Here is a 16,486-nt window from a genome sequence, read left to right as displayed (position 1 = left end):
GTCAAGGCCCTACCTGCATTCTTGGCTCCCTCCTGCTTCGACCCTTCTTAAGCCGGTAAAATCTACTTTTATTATTTATAAAATCTATATTATACATTCTTACGTACGACCTTGCAACCTTGCAACCTTACAACCACGTCTACGAGCGGCGACCTATCATTTTATATCTCACTCCCTCAACTCAGCCTGATGCTGCAGAGAGACCGAGAGAAATAATTTAAATACGAGAGTGTATATTATCCATGATTTCAAATCATTTGATTTAACTAGTCCAAGAATCAAACTTGTCCCGCTGTCCGCTCGATAGGGTGACTTGCCATAAAAGCCTCTGGGAATATATATCTAACCTAGCCTTTCCGAACGAAACGAAACCTCGTCGACTCTTCCGAGCTTCAAACTTCTTTGATACCCGACCTAACAAATCGACATCTACCTTACTATCTTGGAGAATAGCACCGTCGTAGGACCATCGCAGGAAACTATATATCTCTAGGACCTATTATCAGCAATCATGGGTCGCCCAAGACTCATTATATTAATCAGACATGCCCAGTCTGAGGGCAACAGTATGTCGCCACCTCCGCCCAAATAACTTGCCAACCCGAATACTGACAGCTACAACTATAGAAAACCGCGAGATCCACCAGACCATCCCCGATCATAGAGTCAAGTTGACCCAAGACGGATGGCAGCAAGCCCGCGACGCCGGTCGTCGATTACGAGCCTTACTCCGCCCAGATGATACCCTCCAGTTCTATACCTCTCCGTACCGACGGACGAGAGAAACGACCGAGGGTATTTTAGAAACCTTAACGTCAGACGATCCCGACCCCTCGCCTTTCAAGAGAAGCAATATGAAGGTATACGAGGAGCCAAGGTTGCGTGAGCAGGATTTTGGAAACTTCCAGCCGTGCAGCGCCGAGATGGAACGCATGTGGCAAGAACGTGCCGATTACGGCCATTTCTTCTATCGTATTCCCAACGGCGAGAGCGCTGCCGATGCTTATGATCGTGTCTCAGGTTTCAACGAGAGTTTGTGGCGTCAGTTCGGAGAGGATGACTTTGCCAGCGTCTGCGTCCTAGGTATGCAACCATTCCACTCACAAACCAGTAAACACTCGCCGCTAACCCTGAAATTAGTTACCCACGGTCTCATGTCTCGCATTTTTTTGATGAAGTGGTATCATTTCTCTGTCGAGTATTTTGAAGACCTACGCAACGTCAATCACTGCGAGTTTCTCGTCATGAAGAAACAGGTAGACAGTGGCAAATATGACCTCCAGAACAAACTTCGGACGTGGTCTGAACTACGACGAGAACGAGCTGCCATCAAGGCCAAGGAGGATAAGGAACCGGGCAAGACTGAGAAGCATAACCACACTCCTGCCCCGCCACGCAAATGGGGTGGTTGTCCTCAAGGCTGTAATCACGGCAAGAATTTTAAGATACGCGGTGATTTGGCTGAGCTACGGCAACACGACGAAAACAACGCTAAGCATGCTCTCACTCATACAGCTACTGAGGTTAATGGCACTATAGCCAGCCGAAGAAGCCCAGCTAAGAGAATTCAAGGCCCAAACAATTCCGATGATGACTCGGATGATCCTCGCAGTAGAGCCCTTCCGCATATCGACGTTACTAAGGCTCAAGAAGAGGTTGTTTCCTCGCCAGACGGAACGCCGTCATTCATAACGATAGATGATCGGCTGCGCAACGCGCTCAAAACCCCCCAGAAGTCGACATTTCTTCACCTCGGTCGCGACTTCGGGGGTACTTACTCGGGACATGCTAGTGAGGAGGAAGTTTCAGAGAATGACGCTCGCGAGCGTCTGGCCGCTAAGGCCGCGCGTGTTAAGAACGGGGAGAGGAGCGGGCTAACAACTAATGGCAGAGAGCCCTCGACTACCCGTCACGCGCACGCAAATAGGCTTGGTGATGCACCTAACAACTCGGACCAAGGATCGGACGGCGGCGACGAGGCCGAAGACCTGGATAAGGCTGAGCAAGAGGATAGGAGCATTCGAGGAAGCGTATACTAGGCTTTGAAGGAGGGTTTGATCGGATTCATAGTATGTGTTACTCATTTTCATATTGGTGATACCCTTTATGACTAGCGCATATATAGGATAGAATGGTCTAGCGAAGCGTCTACAATACAATATCTTTGTTCTTTATGGACCCCTATTATCTTGGAAGAAATATACTATTATCGTTTTGACGCTAGACATGGTCATTATCGTAGTTAAGAGCTAAGTAACTTGCAGTCATTGACACCGTCCCCTTTGTCATATATGTCCACAAGCGCTAAGAATCATAAAGAACAAAGCCACGAATCTGAATACCTTCTCATGCAATCCATGGCTCCTAGACTTTTTAAGACGCCTAGCTCACTTTCTTTTGGAAACCCCTGGTTTTACCAGGACTCCCATTCGAATATTCTACCATCGAATTTTAACTTTTCGCTTCTCTGACTCTTATATCTTTCATCATGGCTGAGCAGTGGTGGGAATTTTTACATAACATGCTATACAGCCAACCATGGATGCATCATAGCCTCGTATATGCCGAAACCAATCCCTGGACAGAATATTTCAACTCCACCCCAATGGAGAAATCAGTGACAGAACAGAAGGACGTACAGTCCGGAACTCCACATGTAACCAATTTCAATATAACTGCTAGTCAGCTCAAGCAGCCGCAAGACAGCGCTCACAAGTCGGATGTGCTGCCGCCGGGAGAATCGGCTGCTTCGTGGCTAAAGAAATATAAAGATAGCTTCATCCAGATTAAGCGATCGGGCGCGCTTCGTCACCATAGGTCGAATGTACAGTTGCCGAGGGTGAGGAGTGTGGTGGAGGTAAGACAGACGCAGAGGCGTGACACGTTGGATCGTCTGCTTAATCTTGATAATCTTGATAATGGAGTGGTTTTGCCTAGGGATCAGGACGAGCGGAATGTACAGCAAGATAGTAGTGTTCTAAAGCCGACAAGTCAGTGGCGAAACCGAGTATACCGCGTGCAGAAACGGGTAGGCGATTTCCTAAGGCGTGCTGGCGCTGTGGTGTATCCTGCCTCGGGGGTGGAGAAGAAGCATCTGGATATCTTCGAGGCGGAAACCAACCAAGACGAGAGTCTGCAACAGCAACAGCAGCAACAGCAAGTCGGCGAGGGCGAGCCAGTCCAGTACCCTGACCTGGGTGGCGAGCCATCTAAACTCGGAGAAGCCACTCCCACTAATAGCCAAGCCCAAGAGCACCAGGAGGTTAGCAACAACAACAACAACAACAACAACAACAATAGTGGTAACAAAATACCCCCCATCCCAGAGAGTCTACTCGTAGAACTCCTCGGAGAGCAGGAGGCCAGACTTATCGAGGAAAGGCTACAGCGACTCAGGGGGGAAGACGTTGCGCCTAGTAACAACAACGATGATGCGCCGGCCGCACCAACACCACCACCACCACCACCACCACCACCACCACCACCATCTAAAATCCTCACCCCAAGACCCTTCCACATCAGCCAGGTAGCACATCTAGCGCCCTCATACATCGCCGCACAAAAAGCACGACAGCGCCGCCAAGCCCCTCCCCCTCCCCTTCCCTCTACTACTTCTCCCTCGCGACAACCTCCTCATCGTGGAGCGGGGGGTGCTAATACCACCACCGCCACCACCACCACCACCATCGCCACGCGCAGCGGAAATAACAACGCACAGACACAAGTCGATACCACCCAACCGCGCGCACCCATACAGCCGCTGTGGAGAGGCGCCAGAGGAACTAGGGAGATCTGGTTTGGCGTTGGGCCCGGGACCGGGAGGGACGTGGGTGGGCGGAAGGGGCAGGGGAGGAGGGTTTAACCTAGGGGCTTGGTGCTCGGAGCTTGAAGCTGGAAGCTGGATCTAAATAGAAAGGTACAAGGTACATGTAGGTAGGGAGTTAATAGTAGGTTGGTGCGGTAGAAAGGTAGGTAGGTATTCTTGGGTATAAGTAGGTGCGAGGTACATATACTATAAAATATATGTTCAAGTCTATGTATGCCAGCATATTTGTTGGCGTTGTCTGTTGAAAGTAAAGCGATTATACTATACTATAACTACTAACTATCCAGAAACTGTATAGTTTTCGAACCTAGCTAGTCATACTCTTTTTAAACAGCAATGTGACCAGTCTCCTTCTGATAACCCCTTTTCGACCAGGAACCCCCTTTTCTAAGACTATATCGTCGCAACGGCAATATTCTACTTGTGTCAACTTAAACAGCCCATCATACCAATAGCTTGAATACCTAATAAGAAAAGCATATATATCCAAAGCTCTTTCGATTAATCATACGTATTCAATCCAAAAATTAACCTCAGCTAGGTTAACTTCTTCTCAAAACGTTACGACACATGTAAATCTTATAACAACCACGTTATAAGTCTGCTCATGTATACATTAGTTACAAATAGCTGCAAAGAGTAGTATCCGAATGAAGAACTTGTAGGTTAGTTGCTATCAGGCTTCTCGTCACTATTAAGCTTTTTATTAAAGGTAAGTTGACTGCATCAAATCTTGTTTTCATTGTTAATACATTTTTGTTTTTTACAGGTTGCTTGGTAGCACGTTTCTCTATCCCCATAATCGTACTGTGAAGCTACCAAATGTCGGGAGCCTGGATGATCATGAACTTGATGTATTAAAAGAAGATAGCTTATCGTGATGCCTATCAATAGCCCTCGATAGAAAAAGTTGTTGATCGGTCACGTTTGAGATTAGGGATCGGAGGGTCGTTTCCTACGTCGTAATTTAGGTATTCGTAACGGATGTTGTCCCGGGTGGTCTTGTTGAAAGAAGTCAACGTCCTCGTTGCTTATGGCACATGAAAAAGCGACACAATGTCATCGTTCAATGCAAAGCTATCGTCTGTTATTTTGTCCGCCCATCCCTATTCCTCCTTGTTCCAATGTTCTTCGGATTCTCTCGGTTTCGTGTAGTGTCGGAGGTCTTCCGTGCCATTGGAATGTCAATGGCGGTTGTTCGAGTCTAAGATCTCTTTGCCAGGGTGTTGGCGGGCGTACCACCGTGTCGTCATACGCCCTAAATTGTCAGTGAAGCTACCAATTGTAAGGACTTTTAGTGAGTAAGAACTTGGCGTCGCCGCTGATCTTTAGATTCTTGATGTGCTCATTGGGGCCGGAGGTAGACAAATCCTTTTTTCCATGTTGTCTCGCTATTCGTTGCGCTCTGTAATATGTTTGATATATTCGTCGATGTTAATATGGTCCGATGGTGCTAATACCATGCAACGCAAGTCCGAATCGAGGCCACGGTAAATTTGTTCCATTTGCTGCACTTTGTCGTTCCTTGTTCGAGTGACTGGATTGATGATCGAAGAGCACCTCAATCTCAGGTGATACCCGGGCGCGTAGCTCATAGTGTAACCACTTACAGTACTCAAAGTTCTTGTTATATTGGATAAAAGGCCCGTATTGGCGCATGAATAAGAAGCTTTGCTGTACGAATAAGAAGCGTTCGTCAATCGCGTCCAGAGTTCTAGCGAGGGCCCAATTGTGTATAGAAACACCTTTGAGGCAATGTGCTTCGGTGTATTCAGCGGTCCGAAGTTTTTGCCATGCTTCACGAGGAGTTAGTATCATCGTAGCCATTTGTCTCCTCGGCAGACAACTCCTCGGTTAACTCAACCAAGGAACTTTAGACGGAGGAAAGGGTAAAATGGAAATACAAGAAAAAAGAAAAGAAAAAGTATGTCTTACACGGCGCCCCCGCCATCAGCTCATCGCTTTAGCCTCCTCCCGGTGTTCGTGGGAACATCAATGACTTCGGGGTACGCGCCGGGGTTGCCGGTGCTTGAACCACATCTTCGTTGTCGTTTTCTTCGATGTCTTCAGCGTAGGATCTCATTTTCTTCTGTGCAGGTTTATACGACTTTTTCGATGCATTAGTGGATTGGGCTACTGCTCGTTTTCTTTTCGAGTTGTCGAGCGACTGGAGGGCTTCTTTCAGTTGGTGTTGCTTTTGGTCTTTATCGAGTGCATCGACCATTTTCATTGCCTTCGCGAAGCGATTGATATCTCTTTTCCATTGCGCAATACCATATTCTTCTCCATCCAAGCTTGTTTTAAATTCATCGAAGGCTTTTTCAAGTCGCTCGAGCTTTTGGTTGTATCGATCCTATTGTTGCATCATCAACTTTTGGTTTTCCAAGATCTCTTTCAAGGTGGCATCGATGGAATCCTTTGTGGCCATGATCTCGTTTTAGAGTTTGTCGCCACTGTCGTTCTGATTGTCGTCGTCGTCCGGCTTATCGTCTCGATAGAGGGCTGCTTCTCTGGGTTACCCCCGTGTGCTTCTTTCCGCAAGCAATTTAAACATTTAGTGTTGTCCTCACGCGGCGGACCTTGTATCTTTTGAAAGCAATAAGCTCCTCCGGCACCGGCACAGGTGTTTTCAACTTCATAAGTGATACTCTCATGCTTGCAGAGTATGTGGAGTGTTTTTCTGAGGGATAGGGGAAAGGCTTTCTCATGATAAAGAAAAGTTCCATCTTTGGTATAAGAGAGAAGAGTCCCCCTTTTAGACCAGTGTTTGAAGTGAAGGAAGTGTGCCATATAGATGAAAGAGGCCAAGCGAAATTAAGCTCAAGCACTCACGCTGGATATACCTTTATATAAAAGATGAAAATTCCATCTCAATCTCCAGTCGGCTTCGCCTGGTGTCATTCGAAATTCGTCGAATAGCTTGCCCAATGCGTACTCATTGTCTGCGAACATTGCGTCGCGATGGTCTTGAGACAATATGCCTACGTACCAATTCATCGCTTTTCCTCTATATAGTTCGTGGCCCTAAATTGTCAATCGACCAAAGGTTCCATCCTTCGCCTCTTTCGTTGCGCTGTGTACCCATGTCGGCAAGGAAGCCTCTGGTTGCCTTTCATCTAGTGTTGAAAGTATTTTCGCTGTTATTAGATAGCCTGAGAGCCGCTATTAGGGCTGTTAGCGACTTGCATAATTCGTTTGAAGAGACTGCGTATGGAAGTTCTTTCTGCCCTTCTGCTTAGAGTACTCGTCCGCGTGGTGCTGGAACTTGGTCAGGACGGACTCGGCTAGGAAGTGATCCGTGGCGTCTAGCTCGTCGGACGCTGCGGTCTGAGGGTCTTCTCGACTGAAAGATCTCACTTCGCTTCGAAGAAACCGTTATCGTAGCTGTTCGATCGCACGAAAATATCGGCGGTATTTAGCTCGACTATACTCCCAACCGCAGTCAACAAAGAGCCAATATATTACATCCTAGCCCCGAATATTTGGTATATAGAATGGCCGTTTTCTTATTTCGGCTTGAGAGCGTATGCTTTAGGTATATGTCCTCTTCTTTAGCTAAAGCTTGGCAATTTGCCGGCAATTCCGATACGACGCGAATATTTATATTCGATATCGATCCAGTCTTGATATAAGATTTCCCAGCTGGTTAAGTCATCCTAGTCGAAGTTGTTCGTCTAAGCTCTTATTAACCGTAATGATGCTAATCTGTGGATAGAAGGGTGGTTGTCGCCGATGAATGGGAGTAACTGTTGAGGATCCCCGAGTAATATAAAGAGCTTGACCGCAAAGAGAGAGGAGATGCACATGGCGGTGGTAAGCTCCCTCATACGTGCATTTTCATCCATTACCACCAACGTAGGCTCAAACGCCTTCCTGAAGAAAGTCTCGCGAGCCGCGGCCGGGGTGGCGAAGACGATCTGTGCCTCTTGCAGCAGCATTACGGTTAATGCCACTGCGTGTTGAGGTTGGACAATGAGATCGCCATTATTGTCCACTATGGCGACGAACGTATAAATGTAGATTAGTATTAGTGGAAGTGGCTTAGGGGTTCGGAACGAGTTCGTCTATATCACAATAGCAATCAACTGAATCAACATCTTCGAATAGTATGTCCATTTGGCGCTGAACATAAGCGTTGCTATTCTTGTATCCCATAACAAGACAATGGAATGTGTATTGTCCTTTGGCGGTTGTGATGGTCAGAGCCCATCGTGTAGAAGGGTGAGTACGCCATTGATAATAGAAGGTGAGGGCGTCCATCACTGTCATGAAGGCTTTAGGTGCTTAGTTGACCTGTCAATCCGTTTTTATCACTACCCGGCATGGAGAGTGGGTACCGTCCCCGTCTCTAATACGGAACTGGGCTCTGGCGTTGGTGTATTTGACTTCCGTACTTGCTCATCAAGCTCCGTGCGCTCGAGCGACGATAGGTGAGTCGGGAGGTGATGTAGTGCTAGATCTACTGTCGTGCTGTCCCTACGTCCTCGCACCATAGGCCAGTACTCGCTAAACCCGTCGATCTCTAATCGGCCAGTCCGAAAACAACCACGGTGAACCGCCTCAAACAAGGCATCGTAGTCGAATGTGTCCTCCGCAACATACACCCCAGGCTCGCGGATATCTCCGCGCCCTGGCACTTTGTTGATTCCGTTGTTAATAGCCCATCGCACCCATTGTCTTGGTAGTGGGATTTGCGCCGTTAGATACCGATACACGGACTGTAGCTGACCATTCGGATGAAAGAAGCGCGTGTCTAACGGCGGTGCCACTGGTCTCACCCGGGTGGGCTCTGTTTTAGTTCCGACTGCGGTCAATTCCTTTTCTTGGACGTTGTCCTCTTCTCTCTTCTTTTCTTCCTTATGGGCTGTTATTGCCTCTGCAGGCGTGGGCTGCTGCTGATTCTGCTGCCCTCCCTCGTGCGTAATGCTTGGCTCTACCGCTGGGCCCTCAAGGATTGCAGCAACTTGAGTCAAAATATGAGCCGCAGTGTGGCGAGCGGTACAGATTGCCCTGTAGATAATTATTCGGTTAGTAGGGACGGCGCGGCGTGGTGAGGCATTCTGATCGGCCGCAAGGTTATGTTGGGGGGCTGTCGTCTCGGGGAGGACACCAGGGTGAGTCGCAGCGCGAGGTGAATCTTGTGGTGGCTGTGCTGAAGTGACTTGCTGGTGATATCCCTCTTTTCGAGCCTGGATAAAGATATCCTTATGTCCCTCTAACCAGACATCAAGGGTCTCCTTAGTGGGTAATGAAGCAGCGCCATATTTGCTATTTCACTTTGTTAGCTAGGTATACAGCTATATATATTTAGTTTTTTTTCCCCTGGGCTTCGATGCTCACTGGGATATTATTTTGGACCAAGTGAACAAAGAAGATTTTGATGCAAAGGGGAGGAGAAAAAGAAATTATAGATGAAGCGGCAGATACTTAAGGCGGTAAAGTGGTTACCTGATGCCCAGCAACAGATCTGAATATAGGAGTGGGGAATGAGAAAAGGTAATTATGAGCGACAACTTACTCCGCATGCTCGAACAGAGACTTAGTTAGCATTATTGTGTTCAAATCGTTGCTGCTCCGACCCTTAGCAGAAACCTGGTTAGAAGGGTTGGTTGCTGGTATAGTAAAGAATACTACTGGCAACGGCTGTTTCAACTTGGTTGCCAGGCTGCGACGGCGAATCACAGTCTTAGGAGGGGGTGAATGGGGGCGGAAGGGATCGGTCCTCTTGAACGGATCAGTTAGTTTCTGACGTTTTAAAGAAGGTTCTTCGACGGACTGTTTGGTCTCCGGTTGTGTCTGTACTGGAGCTTGTTGTGCTGCGGCTTCTAGTTCGGCCTTGCGTTTTCTCGTGAGAGGAGTCATGGTGAATAAATAGTAGATTTAAAATAGTGCGAGAGAAGCTTGGTGTTTGCGAAAAGTAAGAGTTGCCTAGAGCCGAAAAGGGCGACGTTCTTGTTTAGGCAAGGTGTTTGTCTCTCTTGTTGATCAAGATTGTAGATGAAAATTAAATTGTGCGAGGGCTGTGGAAGGAAGAAAAAAAGTCGAATTAGTGGCGGGAGAGCTGTCTTTATATATTATTTGGAAAGGGGTCTGGGAAAGGATGACCTGGGAAAGGACGACCGTTTGATATAAGGTTTGAAGTTGTACAACGAGCTAATAAGTAGAGTAAACTGTAACCTAGTGACAACGCGGATTGAGCACGCGGTGTGTAGATGATGACACACGTTGTACAATACTTAGGAAGTTACGTGGCAGCAAGAGGAAATAAGGTTGCCTTCGTTGTGACTGCCTAACTTAAACGTAATATTGGTATATACTAGTATGTACTAAAATACTCGTATCATTTATTATGTGTACCTGTATGTGTACCTGCATGTGTATCTGAAGGTTCATCATAGGATATCGACAGATACTCTAAGCCCCTTTTCTATTTCAGCTGAATATAATTATTACCTAACACATATCCTTCTACATGCCGGTTCATGACATCCCCCTTAACATCGACAAAACTTTCAGTGTAACTATCTCCAAAACATCTCCTCTTCTATCGGCTCCATGTCTTCATGGAACACCGAAACTGTATCCCGCACATGTGTGACTAGAAGCAGCCCTATCCGCTCCCGAACCACTGTTCCAAACGGTAGCAGGATGCGGAACAAACCAGACGAATAGGAGTCTGACCCTACAAGCTCTCGCTCGCTCCGTGGCCATAAGTTTATCCGAATCAAGACAACGTAGACGTATTTATTGTAGGTTTTCGCCATCAGGGCCAGATCTACCTCGAACCCGTCCGGCACACACGTTTCCTCCCCTCCTCGTGCCGCCTTGAGGTCGTAGTCTGCGTGAAATTCTCCAACAGCGGACCCATCTACATGGATCTCGTAGCGGGCCGCTCCGGACGCATCCTCCAGCTTGCGGTTCGAATCTTCCGGGGCATAATGCACAGCGGCCTCGAATATAGGGCAATGGACCTTGAGCCAGGTTGGCTGCATGACCTGGCCGAATTGGTCAAACTCAGAGACCCGGACGTTTCCGTCTGTGACGTCGGCGTACTTCTTAGCTATGGCGCGGTGGTGTGCTTCTACGTAATTCACGGCACTCGTGGTCGAAACCCACGACCAAGTTGGTCCCCGCCACTCGTCAGGACGCCGCGCTCGGTCGTCCTCGGCGGCCCAGAGCAGGTCAACATCGAGAGTCAAATTCCAGAGACCGGCACAATACGCGTCACCATCTCGGTGCCGGTGCATCTGCCTTGCTAACCCTGCGAGTGCCGGTAGCGCATCATTCTGGTAACTTATCTTGAGACCCGAGTATTCCTGGACAATCTCGTGCCAGCGATCTATCTTGCGAGGGAGCGACTTTGCGACGAGAACAGAGTAGTGGTCCCTCTTGGGTTCGACCAAACGAGGACCAAAACTCCCGGCGTGGCGATACGGAGGACGGATGTAGGCCCCATAGATTTCCGTTCCGTCTTTACACTCACAGACAGTTCTGCACATACACTCCCACGAGATTTCATTGTTCTGGAAATGCAGTACGCGCCGTGATAGGATACGTTCTTGATAAACCCAGCCGCGGTCTAGTAGCGGGAACTCGACGATTTGCTCTGGCGAACCTAATATGGAGCCGCAATGCGGCATCATTTGGCGAAAGTACAACGTGAGCTCGTCTTTCCCCAAGGATGAGACAGATACCTTATGAGTTTCGAATTGCGGGTTAGTTTTGGAGAAGCAGCCGCCGTCATGATCTGCGGATCTAGTTGCCGCGATGGTCAGGTGCCCGTTCTCGTAGATACTGGCCATTCTAGCGGCTTCCCTTGCCCAATCGTCCTTGTCATCCTGAACGATACACAGCGAGTCGATCCAAATGTAACGCAGGCCGAGACGACGAACAACCATGATGGCATCCTGGAACGTCAAGCAAAGAGCTGACCATGGGATCCGATCTTTCCGTTCCCCCATATTGTCTTTGGTGGTCGTGATACTTCCATTACCTCCCCAACAGTGGCTCAAGCAGGAGTAACAAGACAAACTACCATTGAGCTCCACGAGTCTCACGTCTTTGGTATGATCAATCGATACGTCGATGAGGCGTGTCGGAGCTGGCTTCTCATTCCCACCGCCGCAGCTGTCATGATCTTTTATACATTCCTCCAGCCACTCCTTAGCCTGATCCATTGCAGCGTCCACACTTGTGTCCCCACAAGGGATTGCGCACACCGGAACTTTCTTCTCATTCCAATGCTCATCGCCCCCGAGCTGGAACATACAGATGCCGTATCTATTTGGTGCATCGTCCTTGGATCCCCTTGGGAGAACGCGAGCCAATCGATTCTGGAGACATGAGCTGTCTGTGAGCTCGCTCTCCGGAACGCACTGTCTGATTCCTTTGCTGATCAGGAGGCAATACTTGCAGCCTTCCTTGGCACTCGCCTCGAGCTCTAAGATGGATCTCCTCTTCCACCTATCCATATTCGTGCCTTCGGTCGCAAGGTCGCCGCATACTGGGCAGCCGATAGGTTCCACGTTGGATTCTACGTTGGATTCTGTATCTTTCTTAGCCTTGTCACCCCAAAGATTCGGGGCTCCAAACGGCAGAAGCATCGCAAAGTGATTGCCGTCTTTCCAAAATCTAAACCCGCCTGGATATTCCACATCGATCTCATCGCCATCAGATTCCGTTGCGCGAGGATCGCCAGCCTTGTCATCTGGTACGTCCGCCATCGTTATTACCAAGCCTTGCGACACCCCTTTTTTCTAAGACGCGAAGTACAATACGCAGATTATGCTGCCTGATACTCGTTTCTGTCATGAAATGCTTGAGCTATGCCTTCTTCCTTGTTGGGGATCGTGTGAGATTTATGCCTAGCCTCGCAAGCGTTCCTGGTATTTAGGCATCGATTCTCTGGCGCTGCAGGCTGAGCACAAGATGCATCCAATAAAAAGGTTGTAAGCATACGTACAGACGAATCCCCTATTCCGTAGAATGTAGCCCAAGACAATAACCTTCATAAATTAGGACATTCGGGCACCATGCCGTCTTGAAGCCTTAATCATATCTAAGTAGCTATATTGAAGAAGCAATATATTAGTTCTGACCATAGTCCTCGAATATGAAACTCAAGCGCATCAGAATATTTTTTTCGCCTTCAAGTACCAATCCCATAGCCTCTACCCAATGTGATTCAGAACTCCGGTCGGAGATCGGTACCACAAGATATCAAATTTGGGGCATAAGCAAGCGGCAGACAAAATAACATACATGAAATAACCCTGAGGCAGCTGATACCAGATACAGGAGTAAATAAATTCTAAATAGGAAATAATTGAAAATAAGTAAAGAGACATTGGATATATTAATTATCTGGAGATTAACCCCTATTAACTCAGTTCTATCCTTAGCTTTATACTGGGGTAGCAGAATTGGGCTCCCAAAGTCAACAATACAGCAGCAGCAGCACTGGCTCACTCACTCACTCAGAAACCCCTTTATGACTAGATCGGTATTGTATATTGGACTGGGATTCATAATAAAGTCATTCAGTTCTCTGAATCTTCTGTTCGTAACGCTTAAAGGTTACCTCCATCTAACAGCGTTGATAATTAATATGAATTTGCTATTAAGAGTCAGTATACTTTTGCTTGACTACCCATTACAAGACGGGGAACTCCAAACATGTCTGGTACTCCAGACGAAGGAAGGCCTTAAGGAGCCGCGTTATTCAATTTGTGTACTACTTATGACTCAGTCGTGAGTTTGTATTGCTTGTCACTACCATTCTTACTACGTACCTACGTGGTAGTCAAGCTCGTAGCGTTACCGTTGAAGAACATGTAAGTGCCATTCAACTATATTTTCAGGTGATTATGACTAAGTACCTGGGCACATGTAGTATAAAGGTGTTGCAAAGTACATACCTCCTAATGACACTAATGACACAGAAGCAACTTGAGGTATCTACCTAGGTAAGTATGCACTTTCCTTAGATAAAATCTTCAATGATATAGAAGTGAGGTTAAGAAAAACAAAAAGTCCCGGATCTAGGTTTAAGATACCTACCTGATGTAGTGTTGCAAAGTTAGTAGACAATAAATGAAAAGTTTTAAAAGTCTAAAAGAGTTGAGAGTTGGGATGATTTCTCGGAATAACTAGTGGGACTTGCAAAGTGTCAACTTCCCTCGATAACTTCGTTGTAGTTATTAAACCAGCGATGTTTAACGAAAGTTCTTCCCCGTTCAATATTGAAATTGGAAGAGTTACCACCTGCTTACCGGAAAGGGGTTGTGATCATTCACGACAAGACATCAAAGTACCGACATAGTTTCATCGTTCCACGAATAAGGTAATGTCTCACAAGCAACATCAACAGACCAATATGGTAGCAGAGCCATCTAATTCACCTATCTCGTGGCTTTTAGACCAGCCGTTCGTACGTGGGTATGTCCTCTCAATATTCCGTATCTAGTAGGCTCGCTCGGCATCGTGATCAATTATTTTATTTTATTTCCCCATTTAGTCGTCACCACCACCCAGGCCGGGTGCTCCCACTTGCTGCGCCTTCTTCGCGCTGCAGATATCGTCAACTCTCAGTAAGAGACAGGCAGCCTAAAACAATAGTCAGTAAAGCGTTTTAAGCGGAATGATCGTGTTAAAACTTACTTCTATGGCGGTCTTGATACTCTGGAGCTTGATAGCCTCAGGCTCCCAGATGCCATATTCCTGCATGTCCACGATCGATCCGGTATCCCCGTTAATACCCCACGAGCTCTTGCCTTCCGCTTGCTTAGCACGAAGCTCGGTAAGAACTCTCACGGGACTAGCACCGGCATTCTGTACTAACGTCCGGGGAATGACTTCTAGGGCCTCGGCAACTGCCTTGTATGGCCATTGCTGTACGCCTTCAATATTCCTCGCTAGCTGGTTCAGGCGTACTGAGACTGCCATCTCCGTAGCTCCACCACCTGGCGATAGTCTGGGGTGGAACATAACGTTCCGGGCTACTCCCATAGCGTCTTGGAGGTTTCGTTCAATCTCGTTCAATATATCCTTGGAAGGTCCTCGAAGTAGAACTGTGCACGCCTTGGGGGTTTTGCACTTGGTAAGGAAGGTGAAGTATTCATCGCCAATCTTCTCGATTTCGAATAGTCCACACTTGGTTCCGATATCCGACTCCTGGAGATCATCCACCCTGTTCACAATAGTCGCACCAGTCGCTCGAGCTATTCTGTTGTTGTCTGTCTTTCGAACTCTACGCAACGCGGTGACATTTGCCTTCACGAAGTAGTGCTGCGCGAGATCCGACACACCCTTCTCCGTAATGACTAGGTCAGGCTTGAAGGCCAGAATAGACTCGCACATGGACTTAACCTGCTCCTCTTCAATCTGCAGAATACGGTTCCAGTCCTCCTCTTTCGTGATTTCAATATTAGTTTGAGATTCACCCTTCTTATATTCCAGCGGACAGTCGAGTAGAATGATTCTGGGGTTCTCGATCCTCCTTCGCATCTTGGGGTGAGTAATATCCTTGTTGAGCATCACACCGTCCAAGACTTTGCTATCCTCGATCTCTCCACCTGGAACCTTCTCCACGCGGGCATATCGCTTGATATCGACTTCTTGCTTGCCATTTCCTGCCTCCCAAGTGACCGTCCTGACAGCATTAAGAGCTAAACTGCACATCAAATCTGACCATCTCGAAACGAACTTGGTGCCGATAGAAGAAGAGATCAAGCTAAACATAGCCTTGTCGTCGTTGATATCGATGGGTAAGGATATCTCGTCGATAATCTCTAGTGCATCTTTGAGAGCGCGCTTGAAGGCGGAAATGATAACGACCGGGTGTATATTTCGCTCTAGTTGTGGGAGTGCGTGTGCTAGAATCTCACCGGCTGGCATATAGTTAGCCCCACGAACATACTTTCTACCGCTTATCATATCACTAACCTAAGATAATGACCGTCGTGGTACCGTCGCCGACTTCCTCGTCTTGTGTTCTGCTAAGTTCGATCATGCTCTTCGCAGCGGGATGTGACACTTCGATTTCTCGTAGGATAGCGTGACCATCGTTGGTGAGGACAATACCACCCATAGGATCTAACAGCATCTTCAGCATGGCCTTGGGACCAAGACATGATCGAATAATATCGGCAACGCTAGAGCTAGGGTTTTAGCGAGGGAAGTTTAAGGGTCGAATAGGGTAAAGGGAGACATACGTCTTCGCGGCGGCGATGTTAGACAGCTGAGCTTTTCTTCCAGTCTGTCTATCACCACTTTGGGTGTCTAGGTTGGGAATACACAGTTAGTAGCTATTTCCCACATTTTGCCCAAGCTTAGCTCTCATGGAGGGGCGAGGGGCTCACTCATAACCAAAACGGGAGCCTGCATGTTGAAAGAGGTGCTCTGTCGTGGTGTTTGGATTTCGGTGCTATCAAATTAAATGGGAATAAAATACACTCGGTATCGACTCGCACCAGTAGTAAAACGACGTATTCCCGGTAAAAAGTGGCGTATCGCGAAGCTTGCCTTCTAATATTGAAGGTGTTTGTCGCCTAGAAATTTTGGAAGCTCCCCCGCGGGAAATGGAAAAGTTATTTCACCGTGCATGAGATCCACCTAGGTTACACGACCACTACCTATCTTCATGGCCCTATTACGTCACTG

At 47.6% G+C, this 16,486-nt stretch overlaps 6 protein-coding genes across 6 annotated transcripts; 2 read left to right on the top strand and 4 right to left on the bottom strand.

The window, feature by feature from the left end:
* Nucleotides 1-511: 511 nt before the first annotated feature.
* F5Y00DRAFT_250398 (phosphoglycerate mutase-like protein) lies at nt 512-2,039 on the top strand (the record flags this gene model as incomplete). The annotated part of the gene is made up of 3 exons (XM_048009729.1): nt 512-566; nt 628-1,083; nt 1,141-2,039. 3 exons carry the CDS (start codon nt 512-514, stop codon nt 2,037-2,039), a joined length of 1,410 nt encoding a protein of 469 aa, XP_047869597.1.
* A 224-nt stretch (nt 2,040-2,263) lies between these two features.
* Nucleotides 2,264-3,901, top strand: F5Y00DRAFT_57191 (uncharacterized protein). Its single transcript, XM_048013829.1, has one exon. The coding sequence runs from the start codon at nt 2,489-2,491 to the stop codon at nt 3,860-3,862; it is 1,374 nt and encodes a 457-aa protein (XP_047869596.1). The 5' UTR covers nt 2,264-2,488; the 3' UTR covers nt 3,863-3,901.
* A 3,542-nt stretch (nt 3,902-7,443) lies between these two features.
* Nucleotides 7,444-8,095, bottom strand: F5Y00DRAFT_269093 (uncharacterized protein; the record flags this gene model as incomplete). The annotated part of the gene is made up of 2 exons (XM_048012374.1): nt 7,444-7,820; nt 7,900-8,095. 2 exons carry the CDS (start codon nt 8,093-8,095, stop codon nt 7,501-7,503), a joined length of 516 nt encoding a protein of 171 aa, XP_047869595.1. The 3' UTR covers nt 7,444-7,500.
* Nucleotides 8,096-8,139: 44 nt separating this feature from the next.
* F5Y00DRAFT_269091 (uncharacterized protein) lies at nt 8,140-9,892 on the bottom strand (the record flags this gene model as incomplete). The annotated part of the gene is made up of 2 exons (XM_048012373.1): nt 9,345-9,892; nt 8,140-9,094 (listed from the first exon to the last, which is right to left on the bottom strand). Exons 1-2 carry the CDS (start codon nt 9,686-9,688, stop codon nt 8,140-8,142), a joined length of 1,299 nt encoding a protein of 432 aa, XP_047869594.1. The 5' UTR covers nt 9,689-9,892.
* Nucleotides 9,893-10,347: 455 nt separating this feature from the next.
* F5Y00DRAFT_250396 (HET-domain-containing protein) lies at nt 10,348-12,429 on the bottom strand (the record flags this gene model as incomplete). The annotated part of the gene is made up of 1 exon (XM_048009728.1): nt 10,348-12,429. The coding sequence occupies one exon, from the start codon at nt 12,427-12,429 to the stop codon at nt 10,348-10,350; it is 2,082 nt and encodes a 693-aa protein (XP_047869593.1).
* Nucleotides 12,430-13,956: 1,527 nt separating this feature from the next.
* Nucleotides 13,957-16,390, bottom strand: F5Y00DRAFT_57142 (T-complex protein 1). Its single transcript, XM_048013826.1, has 5 exons — nt 16,186-16,390; nt 16,039-16,105; nt 15,770-15,978; nt 14,486-15,714; nt 13,957-14,431 (listed from the first exon to the last, which is right to left on the bottom strand). Exons 1-5 carry the CDS (start codon nt 16,208-16,210, stop codon nt 14,339-14,341), a joined length of 1,623 nt encoding a protein of 540 aa, XP_047869592.1. The 5' UTR covers nt 16,211-16,390; the 3' UTR covers nt 13,957-14,338.
* Between the last annotated feature and the right edge of the window lie 96 nt (nt 16,391-16,486).

The sequence above is a fragment of the Daldinia vernicosa genome, assembly GCF_022497035.1.
Source record: "Daldinia vernicosa strain CBS 139.73 unplaced genomic scaffold F5Y00scaffold_2, whole genome shotgun sequence".
NCBI classification, from domain to species: domain Eukaryota; kingdom Fungi; phylum Ascomycota; class Sordariomycetes; order Xylariales; family Hypoxylaceae; genus Daldinia; species Daldinia vernicosa.
The sequence above is the reverse complement of the archived record's forward strand: the minus strand, read 5'-3'. Positions and strand labels throughout refer to the sequence as shown.